The sequence below is a fragment of the Miscanthus floridulus genome, chromosome 4 (genome assembly GCF_019320115.1).
Source record: "Miscanthus floridulus cultivar M001 chromosome 4, ASM1932011v1, whole genome shotgun sequence".
Taxonomy (NCBI): Eukaryota; Viridiplantae; Streptophyta; class Magnoliopsida; order Poales; family Poaceae; genus Miscanthus; species Miscanthus floridulus.
This window is the reverse complement of record NC_089583.1, coordinates 118,724,557-118,739,802: the sequence shown is the minus strand read 5'-3', so window position 1 is coordinate 118,739,802 and position 15,246 is coordinate 118,724,557. Positions and strand designations below refer to the sequence as shown.

Here is a 15,246-nt window from a genome sequence, read left to right as displayed (position 1 = left end):
AGTCACACTCATTCCCTCCAATCCCCTTGTGAAGGGAATTAACCGAACACATGATTAGACCCGGGCATCCATCCGGACGGACGGACCAACCCACTCGCGCTGCTCTCTCACATCGCAAAAAAGAAAGAAAAAAAAGGAAAAGAAACCATCAACACGCACTCCGCTCGGTACCCGCGGCTGTCGCAGGTGACACCGCCGCTCTCACCATTGCCGGTCGACGACGCTGGCTCCGCACCGTTCGTGTCTCTGCCCCAGCCTCCCCTTCCTTTCTCCCCCCTCTCCCGACGTGGCCCAAAGCGCGGCCACCTCCGCGCGCTGCGCACGGCTGGCCCAGGGGTGCCCCAGCCGTGCGGTGTAAGCAGGGTGGCCGCTCGCTCGCCGGTGCCGCGCGCCTCCGCCCCACTCTACCTCGCTGCTCCTTCCACCAGATCCATTACGCGGCGAGAGATCCGATGGTGGTGGGGACTATAGCGCCGGCTGCCGGGGGGGGGGGGGGGCTGCGTGTCGAGCCCACGATACCAGCGGCCACAAAGGGGTCCCCGCCGGCCTCGTAGTAGGCGGAGTCCATCTGGTCGATGGTGGCGACGACGCGACTGCCTCCGGTGAACTCCACACGCCGGCGAGTCTCCATTTCGCAAGCAGCAAGGAGATGTTGCGATGTGCTGAAAACACATGTTGCAAGCGTATGTTTCAAGTGTTTCGGATGTTTAAAGGTATGTTGCAATTGTTTAAGATGAATGTTGCAAAAGTAGATCAGAATATTACGTATGTTGCAAAGGTCTGTTCCAACGTTTCATCTATGTTTTTGGACGTATTGTTTCAAGTATGTTTATTTGGATGTTGCATACGTTTCACACATATGTTGCAAGTGTTTTATCTGGATATTGCGTATGTTTGCAATGGTTTTCAAGCATTTTTGCAAGTGTTTTAGAAGTATGTTTCAAGTATTTCATTTGTCTTCGGACATATGTTGCGAGTGTTGTATCTGGATATTTCAAAAGTAGATCAGGTATTGCATATGTTACAAATTACAATGCACATGAGAAGGGGAGGGGACACGAGCGGTGCCCAGTCTGGTGGCACAGGCCCCGCATGGGCACGTGAAACCCAGGCGTAAGCGAGGGAGTGCTGTTTTTTTTTCGAGCACAGATTGCTAGTGCGAGTGCGGCAAACTGCAGCGCGGGTGTCCAAACATGGGCCTCAGGCCGGACGTCCGGACTCAGTCGTCCCGTTTCGAAAAGGCAACAATTTTTTGAAGAGTGAAAAGGCAACAATTGCCTCCCCTGCATTGGAATATAGTCCACAAGAACAATTGCCTCCCCTGCATCTATATTGCCAAAACATATAAAAACCGTGTCACAATCACCTTAACTCATTACATACAATAGATACAAAAGCAAAACAAAATCACGCTCGAAAAAGTCTGCTGCAAGCACTAGCAGAACAAGTGAAGGCAAGGGATATACATTCTCGCTACCAGCTTCTACAAAGATAAAAGTGAAACAAAAAAGAGATTATATACCAAGAATATACAGAGACGTGTTACTGCAGCAACTGAACAACCCCCTAGCTTGGGCTGTTCCAGGGTGACGAAGGTTTGTATGGGAAACCATGGGACGTGGATCCATGCCCTAAATCGAGGCTGTGGAGCTGTTCCATCAATTGTGACCGTCGTTCTTTGAAGAAATCTAGCCTGGTTGTTAGTTCAACCAGAGTGGATGATGGCACAGACGGCGGTCTTCCATATTCGACACCCTGCTGCAAATCACAACAGGAGATTGAAAACTCAAACTCAAGTATTTTTTTTCCTGAAAAACGTTAGTACAGCATAATAACCAGGGGTTTCTCTTACTTCTGTTGTTCTGGGGATGTTCACCAACGTTGGCCCTCCCTCTGCAGGCACACTTGTTGATGCCTCCCTTGAATCACTCAAGGAGGTGTCGAAGGAATGCTTTAGGGAGAAAGGCCTTGAAGAACCATGAGATAGCACATGCTGCTTGGTGCTTCTCCAGTGGGATGTGCTCGGCAAGCTCTCCTGTCAGAATATCAGTGTGTCTTAGAGTCATCTGGCTATAATTCAATCATTGACGTTTATATTTCTCTTAGAACCTGGGGACCTAGATGCATGGAAAATTAACTGTAACTGTCTATTATACTTAGGCCAATCTCAATGGGAGTTTTATAGAGTTTCATGGGCATTAAATATGCTGACATGGCACTGTACTAATGAAGAGAGAGATGATGAAAGTTTCATAGGAGTAGAGAGAGTTTCATGAGGATGAAACTCTTCTGCACTGTTTCCAAAATATAAGTGTATTGGAAACTAGGCCATGAAACCTCCACTGAGACCGGCCTTAGTGTTTGATCTACTCAAAATGGTTGCTTAGGGTCAAACACTGGACAGCGCAGCTAGTCCCAGCACTGCCCCTATAATAAGTAGAGCTGATTGTGCTTGTAAAATACTACTATTAAAGTGCAACCATGGAGCTCATGTCAACTAACTTGTGCTTTGATTTTCTCAAGTTGTATAAAGTATAGCAAGACGAGAGATTTGTAAACAGCTAACCTCATTTCTTTGCTTCTTCTCTTGATTACAGAAAGCAATGCTCCTATCAAATCCAGTTTGGACAATGTTCCTGGTAGCAGTAAAATATTGCGTATTCAATGAATTCCAACTTGTAAAAATAATTAGGGAATATGATACATCGAACAAGCTTACAAACATTCTGCATTTGTTACTAAAATATGTAGCTCCCAAATATTTGGACTTGAAGGCACATATTCAAACAACAGCTGAAAAGAAGAATAACATATTGTCTTACTGCGAGAGATGATTTGGAAGGTGTTGAGGACGATCATTTGCATCTGCTGAAGAGCTATACTGGTGCTGGCGCTGTTGATTGAGTTGGAGATGCAGCTCTGCAACCTTCTGTTTTAATCTTGCAACATCAGCTTCTGCGAGAGCAATTTCCTCAAGCTCTGCCTTTGTCTAAAGAGAAGTGCATAGAAAACAGAGGACACCACAAAATAAGCCCAGCAAGTATGTAACTGTCGAAGAACAACTTGCTTATGATTTCAGTACCTTTGAGTCCATAGAGCGCGAACTAGAAAATTGTGAAGAAGACATGCTTAGTCCAACCTCCAGTGCAGCTCTAAGATCCCTTTCAGCCTGTAGCTGCTCTTGCAACCTTGACACCTAGTGAACAAACAAGTGTGATCATACTCAGCACCAAACTCTCAAAAAGAGGCACTTGCAGTTTAAAAATGTTATGTGGACAATTGTCTAAAGCTGTTTGCAACAAAACAAAATGTAACAAATATGCACACAACAAATGGTTTCTGATATATTTTGGATGCATAAAAGCAGACAAATCGATGCTAGTTGAATAAGGCATACATCCTGTTCCAGAGCCACACGCCGCTCATGTAGTGCTTGTTTTCTTCTTTCCAAACTTGCCTGTAGGATTGCATTACCTCTAGCCTGAGAAACATATATAGTTAGGTTGCAAGATTCACCACTGATGCACATGCAGCCTTCTTTTCCTTACCTCCTTTGCAATCCTGATCTGCAAGTCATTCTTCATTACCTCAAGTCGTTGGATAGCAAGCCTGCAATTTTTTTGGGGGTAGTTGGTATAAATCATGTAATTTTTTAGGTGAAATAGCTTTAAGAATCGAACTCCACAGTACAAAGCAATCATGTAAAAATGTAAATTTAGTCTGCAGCATGACTAGGAACTTACTCTTCTTCACCTGATGGATCAACTAACTCCGACCGTTGGCCCTTTCTCGCCTGCATAAGCCATATGTGCAAATCAGTAAGGTCAACGTACTACAGTCGATCATTATAGAAAAACATTTCCAAGAATAATCTGAAGAAAATTAGTGTGCTATAGAAGCGTGTCTGGTAATGTCTTCCCTAAGAAAACCATAATTTTTGGTGGAAGATATTACAGAACCATAGGTCTAGCTATGTAGCATTAAAAAAAGAACATATGAAGGGAAAAGCAGTAGAAGAGCAGACTTATTGCTTACATTGCTCCGTCCCCATAAGTTAGCACGCTTCACATGCTGCAGAGTTCCATTGAGTTTGCTAGAGTGTCTGTCATCGGAATATTCAGCTGCACGACCAGGTAATGGAATTCTAGCATCCAAAGACAGAAGAATCTCTCCCACTGATAATGGAGTTTCATGAGTGGACACCAGATTTGATGGATCCTTTCCATTTTCTGTTAAACGACTTAGGGGAGCATCATTTAAATCTACATTTGATTCAAATGTGTTATCCTCAACAGAGAGCTCAGCGTCTGAATTTTTGCCATTAACTTCCTGTTGTCCATGCAATAAAGTAGGAAAGCAAATCGTGTTATGACATCAACAAATGAACATGCTACTCAGATAAAAAAATAAAAGTATAATCTAGCTAAGCTTTAGAAGGGGATACAATCTAGATAAACATGTCTAAAACATGAGCTACAATATGTTAAACATATTCAATAACATATGTCCTCAGTGAAAATGGAAGTAAACTTTTCTTTACATTTTCCCTCTATCGCCTTAAAAATATAGAAGGCAAGTTCATGGCTAGTCACTACAGACAAACCTTGTAGTCATAGAGGTCAGCACGGGCACTTGCACTGGTTTCACTCAATTTTCCACTCAGTATTCGCTCGGCATCATCTAATTCTTGATCTACATCATTTTCTGCATCATGATATCCATTATCCTTGATATCCACAGTTTCATCATCAGTTGATTCTTCACTTCCACTATCGCCTGTTTGAGAATCAGGTGATAAGGAGCACCTAAAGTGCTCATCCTGTAAAAATAACAAACATCAAAGGTAATGTAACGATGTGGTGTGTATTGTTTACGTTTATCACGCACATATATGGTTAGACAGAAGAGGAACTAATGGTGCATGAAGATGAAGAGTCAAAATACAACGCAGCTGCAACATGACATGCTTTATTAGCACCCTTATAAAATAATAATAGTAATTATTATTACTTCATGTGCACATACAGAAATCAATCACATGCAATAATGATAAATATCTTGTACAATAAATGGAGCAAAAACTAAACAATTGTATCATCTTATGTTGTCCATAATAATAGTATAATCATGCGTATATTAAGGACACTGGGATAGCACAAGAAACTCACATTGAATATACTCTCGTATTCCTCTAATAGAGTAGTTACAATGCCTTGAGCACTTTTAGCAGCATTTGCAGCGGCAATAAGCTGAGCAGCACTGTCACCACTCATGTCAAAGTCATCTTCCATCTCGCATTCACCAGCAAGAAGGGGACGCAACAAGAGTGGGGCCATACATGCAGCAACTGCTGATGGAGTCATTCTATTCTCGGCAGTATGAGAAGCAATGGTATGCATCATTTTCAAAATTCTGCAAGCATGGACTTGTGATTTAGTTAAAAAAACAGCCTGATATATGATATCATAAAGTGCAATTCCTAGAATTTGATGACTGCATAAAACTACAAGTAAATGCAAAGCTATATGTACATTTAGTAAAGTTTGGAATGTATGTCTTCTATCGCTTCAAGTTGCATACTTCCAAAAAGGAAAAATGTTCAGCACAAGCTTGAGCAGACAAGGAAAGCAATTTAGAAGTACTGTCCAGGATTATATGCTATCAGGTAAAATAGAATCCAAACACAAAATATAGCCATGTGGAGAAGAATAAGCTAACCTCTGTAGCAGCCGCCTATTAGGCTCGGGAAATGTTTCAGATATTGCTGCACGCATAGATTTGATCCGAGATTCCTTGACTTCCAGACCTAGGCAAGTACAGAGGAAATGAAAATGATATGCTGAAGATAAGTATATGGAAACAAAGAAAGCTGTAAAATCTACAAAAATATCAGCCAGGAAACCAGGTTAGCTCTAACTAATCTGGTCACTGCATATTTGCTTGAAAAGAAAAACATCTTGAAATCTCATATGTTTAACTGTAGGAGCCTATGACAATATGCATTGGCCATGACAGGAGCGGGCTGCGAACAAGATGAAAAGATGTACATAAATACAACAGCTCGAGTAATACAGTTATTAAGTTCAAACAAGACAAGTCGACACAACACCCCCCATAACCAAGGAAGCATATTCAGATTAACATGAATAGAACACTTACGGAAAGCTTCCAATAATGCTGTACAGCAGGAAGCTGGAACAGGAGAAGATGGAAGCTCCCGGAGAACATGCTGCAGATACATCATACATGTATACATTCAGACAGTGGGCAAGCACGAAGAGAAAAACTATTGGAACTCTTTAACATTAATCTTTAAAACAACACATGACGATAATTACAGAAAGGTACCTTTACACAGTCACCAACAACATGAGCATCCTCTTCTGGTGCAAACTCTGTCCTTCCTGGAATGGAAAGATACAAACACATATTGAATTATACGTGCAACCAAACTGAAACTAAAAATCAAAATACAAACTAAGTAACCACAAAAACCTTGCTCATATTCTTGCAATCTCCTGTCGACCTCCTCCACATCTGCAGCTTGACGCAAAATTCCTTCCACCTTTATTCCTGCAAGAAATTATTCATATTTCAAACAAAATATTTACAACAGTAAAGTGCAGCAGGTTCCAAAATTTGGTGACAATGAACATTGCTTGGTCCTACCATGTTTCTCAAGGAAACACAAAGCTTTTTCCAGAAAAGAAGGACTGCCATCTATATCTTCCAGTGCAAGCAGTACTGGCCTGCCAACAACTAGTGATTTGATAGGTCTCTTCTCTCTCCCTGCAGTCAGTAGAGGAAACATATGAAAAAAAACAGACATATATTAAGTTCATAGAGAAGAGGAGCAAGTCACATGATAGTATAAACTGTAAGGGAACCAACAATTTGGAATAGCCCCTTCATATACATCTGTTGTGTCATTGCGAAAGATTCCATTATGCCCCATCACAAGAGCTGCATTTGGAGCTTGTGCAAGAGCTTCTTCCAGTGCTGTTTTCCACTCAAATAAATCTTCAGAACTTTCTGCCTGTATATTAAAAAAGGAGGCATCTTATATAAAAGTTGAAGAGGCACTACAATGCATGAAGCATAATCATAAGGCTTATAATTGAACTTTTGGGTTTGCTCGAGTGCATCAAATTGTTTAGGAGAAAGGTAAGCATGTGTACCTTCAAGGTGAAGGCACGGCCATCACGGCCATCTGGAAAAAGGACAGTCAGCAACCTTTTGTCTTCCCTGACTACTACACTGCAAATGAGTGCCAAATACAACAAAAAATAAGACACAGTAAGTTATTTATGTAGAGAGAGAGGTACACAAACGACAAACATCTTTAGTACATTAAGCATGACCACTCAAGATTCAAAAGAATATTTGTCAAATAGACACATACCTCCCAGAATTACTAAGGTCAATTCCCCCCAATGTAAGGTTCACTTCACCACTTCTCTGCGGTAATGTACTCTAAAAATGCCAAGACTAGTCACTCATCAAGGAAATAGAACTGAGTGCTACTGTATAACTCATAAACTATATAATTATATAAAGGGAAACTATGACAATGAACATAGTTACTGTAAACTTTCTATGGCACAAGTATACCATAATTTACATTGTGGACAAAGAGCAGAGATACTAACAGGATCACTCTTGAAGAAAACCAGTGACGTTCGTGTGAGGATGAACCAACGCTTTTTCCATGATTTCCATCCGATTCCTAAAATAATGTGATTGTAACACTGTTACAGTCTGGAACCAAAGGAAAACAATGTGTGCCGCTAATAGTTTTACCTTTCGATGATATGAAGAGAGGGCCACTCTTAAATACCTGCCAGAAGGTCAAGACATGTCAGAAACACTGTAATAGTAACTGTAAATACAAAAGAACAAATTTAAGACAAAGCAAAACATCAAATGTTTTCTTGTCCAGAATTCTTGTTTCAGATAGAAAAATCCAAGTCCGATTGAAACAAGTAGTAAACAAAACACAACAAAGGGTCAATGAAAACCTATGTGTCTAATGTACCACACCACAAACTCACAACGTATACAGGTTGAACCATGGAGGGAAGTTTCCTAGATTTGGGCGTGAGAAGGCTCTCCAATCAACAAATAATGTAAACAGGCTGCTATCCTGCACCCTCTCTAGTCTCTACTTACATGGCATCTCTTCTTCATACGACATCACTCATCCCAGGGGATAAAAAAAGCATACGCCCGTGTCCTCCCACATTTCTGGTAGCAATTCAACAGGGCCAATATCACAAGTTCACTGTACAAAACATCGGAACGCCTCCATCACGTACGGAGACTGCCCAAAAACACTTCACTTCACATTTCCGCAGTCAATACCGCCAACTCCACGAATTTGAGGCTCGCCAGGCGCACACCGCTCACCAGGTCCATCACTGTCCAATCCAACTAAAACCCACGGAGCATCAGCAGCAGCAGAATCAACCGAAGCAAGCTCATCCCCCACCGTCCTCGCTCGCGCGCTCCGCCGCAGGCAGGCAGCAGCCACCACCCGCCCATCCATGAAACGTCCACCCGAACAGCGGCGGCTGGTCATCCCCGCAAGCGAGAACCCAAAAATCCCACCACCAAAAAAACCAGCAGACTACCAACCATAGCAAGGCACGGGACACCAAACGCACGGCAAATTCCAGCAGCAGCCCGGGCGGGCACGCGGCCCAGAACACGCGCGCGAGGGAACCGGGCGACTCACCGCGTTGCCGGTCGCCGACGCCGCGCCGCCGCGCGCCTGCCTCTCAGCCGACCCAGGCGCCGCCGAAGCCGCCATCCCGTCGTCCGCCTCCTCCTCCTCCTCGTCAGATCGTCCGCATCAACAGTGACCCGGCGCCGCAGCACGGAGGACACCGAACCAGCAACCACGCGGCTTAGCAGCTACCACGGCAGCCGCAGCGGCAGCATTGGATCCGCCGCGATCTGCCGCACTCGCGCGCGCGTGCGTGCGTGCGGTGGAAGAGTGGGGTGCGGGAGCGTGCTTGCGGTGGTGGTTAGGATTTGGGGCCGCTCGCTCGGGTTTTCGCCCCCCGCCCCGCCCCGCCCGTGGAGTGGAGGTGGGGCGCGTTGGTGCGTGGTGGTGCCGCCCTCTCTGTCTGTCTCTGCTCCGTCGGGGCGTGAGGCGACCCCGCGACTGCGACGGGGGTTGGGATTACGCGAGCGAGGGAGGAGCGCACGGACGCACACGCGCTGCCGCCGCTGCGGCAATCACCTTCACCTCACCGCTCGCCGCCTCGCCACCGCTCCCTCCGCTCTCAGATATCTCAACTCAACTGGTCAGGCAGGCTGGCAGCCGCGGATGGATGGATGGCCCGTTGGACTTTTGGAGTCATCCGGAGTCCACATGGCAGCTTGCGCCGGAAGCCGCAGGCGTCCCTCCCTCTCCTCCAGCTCGGCCTCGGCTTGTGTGTGTGGTGTGTGGTGTGTGGTCTTAAGCTTTGTTAATTACTACCCTCCTCTGGATCTGCCTTAATCTCGTCCCGTTGTTTAATCGGGAAACTCCTGACACATCCTTTCCGATATGTGCCATCTCGTCTGATATAACACGCACGACGTGATCACTTTTTTTTTCTCCTTTCCAACAACATCGATCGATTCAAAAATCAGGTGCCCTTTACGGGTTTTTTCTCTTTTCAAACAACATCGATCCAAAAATCACCTGCCCGTTACCCTTTTCTTTTCAAACAACATCGATTCAAAAATCAGATGCCCGTTACATGAGCACAGCTTTGCTTGTATAGGTGTATGGATTTGTATAATAGTGGTGTGTGTATATGATTATTAAAATTGGATCATAATTATTTTTTTGTTTTGTTTTATTGTGGTTGCAGCTACATCTTAGGCTATACGTAATCCTGCTTGTGTGAGCACGGTTTGCTATTTTTTTTAATATGAAAAGATATTTGGCGTCGATATGCTATGCGTCATTTTTGTTTGTGGTAGAAAAGACAAATCAACCTAAGTAACCTCTTGATTCAATTTCATATAAAAAGCGGGAAAATGGAAGAAAAAAAAAGTGATCTTGGCAAATTGGATACCCTATTTATGAGAAACAACGAGTGCTGTTGGATTAGACCGAATGCATTAATTCCATTCCTAACATGTGTAGCTAGATCTCCCTACTATATATTATTAACACCTAAACAGAATGCCACGATTGCGATTAGAGCAAGTATAATAGCAGGTTATAAGCATGCTGACGTGAAGGAGATGAGAGAGAGGAGAAGCGGGTTATAAGCTTACAGACGACTTTAGATACAAGAAAAAAAAACTCTGTGAGAGAGATAGGTGGACTATGTATTAATGTTGAAGAGCTAACTACTATACAGGTGGGCTGAGAGATAGACAGTAAGGATCCTTGCTGTCAGCAATCGACTGTATTATTAGGCTTGCTCTTAGCCGAAAAAAATGCATGGTCCCTGGAAAGGGGGACAGATTAAATGTGGTTGGACACAGATGAATTCCTTTCCTACGTAGATTGGCCAAACGCGCCTAGGTTAGGCCAGTGGCACTAATTAAAAGTGATGAGATCCACCTTATATTATATTACAGATACAATGTGCACCAAACCGTCGTAACCAACATGCCAACACGCAGAGGAGAGTACTGTGCTGGTATCCCATCCCGGCATGAAGTGTAAGGCCCTGTTTATTTTTTAAAAAAATTTATCTCCTACAGTAAAAGAGCATGTTTGGATATATGCATGGAATACTAAATGTAGATGAAAAAAAAACTAATTGCACAGTTCTCGGCAAAATCACGAGGCGAATCTTTTAAGCCTAATTAGTTCATGAAAAGCCTTAAGTGCTATAGTAACCTGCGTGTTTCTTGATTCGTCTCGCAGTTTTCTGATGGGTTCTGTAATTAGTATCGTTAGATTCGTCTCGCAGTTTCCTGATGGGTTATGTAATTTGTTTTTTTATTAGTATTTAAAAAAAAACCCCGACATCATTCCAACACATTCGATATGACACCCAAAAATTTTCACCTCTCCAACTAAACACACCATAAAGCACATATACGTTGCCCCAAGACTTCCTCCACGTCCATGGCATTGCGTGTAGGATTAGGCGCAGAGTAGGTGTAGGTGTAACCCCAGCACTCAAGAAACACACATATACTTGATTGATGCTTGCTAGGAGAGTAGGAGATTAGGTACGGGCCAGCAGAAAAGCGCACAAGATTAGGCAGATGAAACCGACGGTTACTGTGTTTTGTTTAGTGCAGCGGTGGTCGCCGACTCGCCGTAGGCCGTAGCCTTGGCTGGACCTGGACCTGGACCTCGGATTGGTGACCCTTTTGTTTGAGTTGGCCCCGTTGCAGCATTGTTTTCTTCTCCCTGCTCTGCTACAGCGAGCGAGCGCCGTGGCGGCCTGGCGGGCGGGGTTGGAGACGAGGGCCTTTCAGGCTGGGCCATGTGCGCTCACGCTCACACTTACACAGTCACAGGAGAAGCCGGCCGCCGAGAGGACCACACTGCTCGGAGCCGCGCGATCGGCTGGTGCCACAGCAGCGCCTTGCGTGGAGTAATTCGCGTTGGGAGCTTGTGCCTGGATGGTAGTTGAGGATCTGCAGGGGATGTGTCCTTTTGTCCTCCACATGTTTCCCTTTTCATCGTTCAAAAAAACCGTTTCGCCCTGAGCATCGAAGACGTGAACGTGCCGGCGAGGATTTTTTAACACTTTTTTAAACTAATTTTAAATCTAACACTATTAATTTTTTTTTCAAAACTAACACTTTTGGCCGCGCCTATTGCCATGGCGCGGCAAAACGCCTGTGTCGTGCTATGCATGGTGGCGCGGCGAGAGGGGTGACGTGGCGATGATCGGGGCGCTGACCGGTGACGTGGCAGGGTCTGTCGCGCCACCGATTTTAGCGCGGCACTAACGCGTCATAGCCCACGGCGCGGCAGTCCAAAGTACATATCGCCCCGAGCCGCCGCCCTCCCTCTGTCTGCCTGCCCGCCTGCCTTGCCTCCCGCCGCCCACCGCACCTGTCGCCGCACGCCGCGCCCACACGCCACCACGACGACGACGCCCGCACGACCACGACGACGACGCACGCCGACAACGAGTAAGATTGATTAAAGTCTTAATTAAGTGCTAATTTCGGTTTAGGCGTTCCTGTGATTAGGTTAATTAAGATCTTGTCTAAGTATAAGTTCTAACAATTGGTATCCGAGAAGCCGTTGAGCCTAATTCTTGAACCCTAAGACCTAATTAGTGTTTGGTTAAGATCTAAATAGCCTCGGATTTGTCCGATTCAAAGTTCTTTAAGACAAATCAGAATATAAGGTTTCGCTTAAGCACCGAGAAGGAGAGGAGTCGAATCAACTTCAACACTAGCTCCAGTTTTTGCCCAAATCTGAACCCTAGGAATGCAAAATACCCAAATCTGATAACAATCCCAACCCTAAGATCAGTAAGACGTTTTTCACTTATCTTAAGAACTAAGATGGCGCCGTCGGGCTCCTTCACGAGTTCGCCGACGGCCACAAAAGGGAGCCACGGAGCCACGGAGCCATGGACGCCCGCCGCGCCACGGACGTCCACAGGTATAGAAGATGAGGGCAGCAGGTCCATACATAGAAGTTGCTTATTTTTCCTAGTGAAGTTGTTTAATATATCTGTTAATGTTACTTTGAATATATACATGTGATTTCATATTGTGTTTGTATTACATAACAAGTAGTTTAAATTTTGCAATGCTACGTAATGTTAATTTGAATACTCTAACCCTTTGTTTATCAATTTGTAACAGGATGGCCCTCCCACGCAGCATCCGTTGTACCCTCTTCTTGAGGTGGAGTACGACGAGCCGCACCAAGTACACTTCTTGACTGACACCGACGCAGAGGTGCCCTTGTCTGCTTTGAGGCCCCACACGTACACCAGGGCGCACCAGTGGGACGAGCGCTACGCGTCGTACATACGGCGTGCCGGCTTCCTCGAGCTTGTCCGTGTTGTCAACTACGGTCTTCCGCCCCTTGACCCAGCACTACTTACTGCAGTTGTAGACATGTGTGAGTGCATTCATTATACATAAACATTCTTATAACAAATTTAAGGTAACTAACAGTTATTCTATTCTTATAATAGGTGGAGCCCTGAGACCCACACGTTCCACCTACCTTGAGGCGAGATGACCTTGACTATGCAAGACGTGAATGCTATCTTTGGCCTTCAGTTGGGGGGGGGGGGACTTCTAGTGACATGTATAGTTGACAATGGTCACTAGAGGGAGCTGGTGGCTCAGTTCACTGGCTTTCTTCCACCGGACGACGAGGTTTCCAAGAAAAATAAGTGAGCAATTAAAGCCTATTTAATACTTGCATTGCTTTCCTGCAGCCATCGAGTCTCGTTTTCTTTGATAAATTTCATGAAAAGTTATGGCGTTTCGTCGTCATGGATCACAGAGCGCTTTGATTACTTGGACCCACAGGCTGATGAGTCTCATATCGACAGGTTCGCTAGAGTGTGGCTCTGGCACTTCCTTGGTGCTTTCCTATTCTTAGACGCCTCAGGCAACACCATAAGCTGGATCTTTTTTGACATACTATGCCAGCTGTGGGATAACATAGCGGCGTACAGCTGGGGCAGCGCAGTCCTGTCATGGACGTATCGATAGCTATGCATTGCCTGCCGTCGCACCTAAGGGTATACGAACCTTGGGGGTTGCTCCTACCTACTCCAGGTTTGCTGTTGGGAACAATGGCCCGTTGGGAGGCCCTTTATTACTGGTTTAACAGTAAGTACTTTGGTTCACTATATTCTTCGAGACAGTTACGTATGATAAAATTATTAATGACTAATTCATTATCGTGTTCAATGCAGCATTGGAACGGGCAGGATACACTCCCTACAACTCTGTATATCTGGACGCAAGCAGAGTTAGTTAGAGGGAATGCGAGGCGCAAGTACAGGGAGTACACGGGCTGTCTCGACGTCCTAGCATAGCACCAGGTTACGCTCTCTTTACTATCATACATGTGTCTTGTTCGATATACACTATATCACAACCTAACTCAATTATAAAATGTTTAGGTGCATTGGTGTCCTTGGGATACTCTGGAGCTCTAGTACTATCTGAGTCCTATCACCAGGCATGAGTCAGACGTGTATCGCTGCAACGTCTCTATTATTTTCTTCCACGTGGTAGAGATTCACTTGCCCATCAGGGTTTACAGGCAGTTTGGAAGAATGACAGGCTACCCACCACCGCTTTACTCCACCAACCAAGAATTGCACGGGTGCGTTATTGATTAATAACAAAGGTATAATTCAGAGGTGTGTATGATATAACTAACAATCATTTTGTTATATGTATGACCACAGGAAGAGGTACAAGATCAAGGATTTGCGCGGGACACACAATGCGTACATCTAGTTGTGGCAGAACAGGGACCGGCAGTCGGTCGATGCGGGTCCCCCACATGACCAGCACACCTTCAACGAGTACCTACAGTGGCTTCACAGGTCTACAAGGACACATATGATGCCCCCGTACACTAAGGAGGCGATTGACGAGGACGACGAGGAAGATATGATCGACGATGTGTACGACGTTGCCACTAGGGACGACACATAACTACAGAGAGCCTCGCTTCAAAGATACGTGGTAAGATACTTGAATGGTCTATTTTGTTATCCATTTGGTATTAAGTGTGTGTACTAAAACTGTCCAACCGCGTTTATGTACCTAGACGACATAATTGTCAAGGTTGTCCAACGAAGCAATGTTTCGGCTTCACGAGTCTAGAGGGTAGGGGCCAGACGTTCTCGAGGCTTTTATGGAGGTAAACATAAACTTGTCCATTCTGAAAATATTTCTTTAGTGTATATGCGTTTGGGAAATGCACTAACTTTAACGTTTATTTATGCAGAAGGTGAAGAAGTGTTGCAGGAAGCTAGCTCAGAAGTTGAGCTGCATGGACACTCCTTGGGTGGAACCCGATTACCCGGCGCGGTCGGATGACACGTTGTGGCAGAACCACCCGAAATAGTGTACTTACGAAGGCGCTCGTCTTCCATCAGACACTAAGCACCCCGAAAGTAACTACAGCGAGCGGTGTCCGTCGGGCACACCCTAAGGGAGAACCCGAAAGATCCACATTTTTCCCAAGGATCCAATAATGAAAACGAGTTACAACACAAGTCTATCTCATACATTAGAGTTTCTTGAAAAGTACATTATTACAATACCAAATACAGAGTG

The 15,246-nt window shown here is 44.9% G+C and overlaps 1 protein-coding gene and 1 long non-coding RNA gene across 3 annotated transcripts; one reads left to right on the top strand and one right to left on the bottom strand.

Moving 5' to 3' along the window:
- Positions 1–1,296: 1,296 nt before the first annotated feature.
- Positions 1,297–9,413, bottom strand: LOC136550518 (rho GTPase-activating protein 7-like). 2 transcript variants are annotated; one of them, XM_066542119.1, is made up of 22 exons: positions 8,735–9,413; positions 7,801–7,837; positions 7,650–7,726; positions 7,403–7,473; positions 7,179–7,257; positions 6,892–7,036; positions 6,670–6,789; positions 6,496–6,573; positions 6,349–6,404; positions 6,160–6,229; positions 5,719–5,806; positions 5,169–5,412; positions 4,604–4,819; positions 4,036–4,329; positions 3,744–3,793; positions 3,549–3,609; positions 3,398–3,481; positions 3,083–3,196; positions 2,823–2,989; positions 2,567–2,636; positions 1,853–2,035; positions 1,297–1,755 (listed from the first exon to the last, which is right to left on the bottom strand). In XM_066542119.1, exons 1-22 carry the CDS (start codon positions 8,807–8,809, stop codon positions 1,567–1,569), a joined length of 2,568 nt encoding a protein of 855 aa, XP_066398216.1. In that variant the 5' UTR covers positions 8,810–9,413; the 3' UTR covers positions 1,297–1,566. The 2 variants fall into 2 exon arrangements, with proteins under 2 accessions (XP_066398216.1, XP_066398215.1); XM_066542118.1 differs by having other exon boundaries at positions 1,297–1,758; positions 8,735–9,411.
- A 4,473-nt stretch (positions 9,414–13,886) lies between these two features.
- LOC136550532 (uncharacterized) lies at positions 13,887–15,011 on the top strand. Its single transcript, XR_010782326.1, has 3 exons — positions 13,887–14,649; positions 14,735–14,827; positions 14,915–15,011. It is a non-coding gene; the product is annotated as an uncharacterized lncRNA (long non-coding RNA).
- Positions 15,012–15,246: the final 235 nt, after the last annotated feature.

What these genes read in the sequence shown, in the direction of transcription:
- LOC136550518 (XM_066542118.1), bottom strand. Translation starts at nt 8,809, where the DNA reads ATGGCGGCTTCGGCGGCGCCTGGGTCGGCTGAGAGGCAGGCGCGCGGC. An exon ending in TTGTTGGTGACTGTGTAAAG is followed by an intron (nt 6,230 to 6,348) that starts GTACCTTTCTGT and finishes ATGTATCTGCAG; the next exon opens with CATGTTCTCCGGGAGCTTCC. An exon ending in CTGACCTCTATGACTACAAG is followed by an intron (nt 4,330 to 4,603) that starts GTTTGTCTGTAG and finishes CATGGACAACAG; the next exon opens with GAAGTTAATGGCAAAAATTC.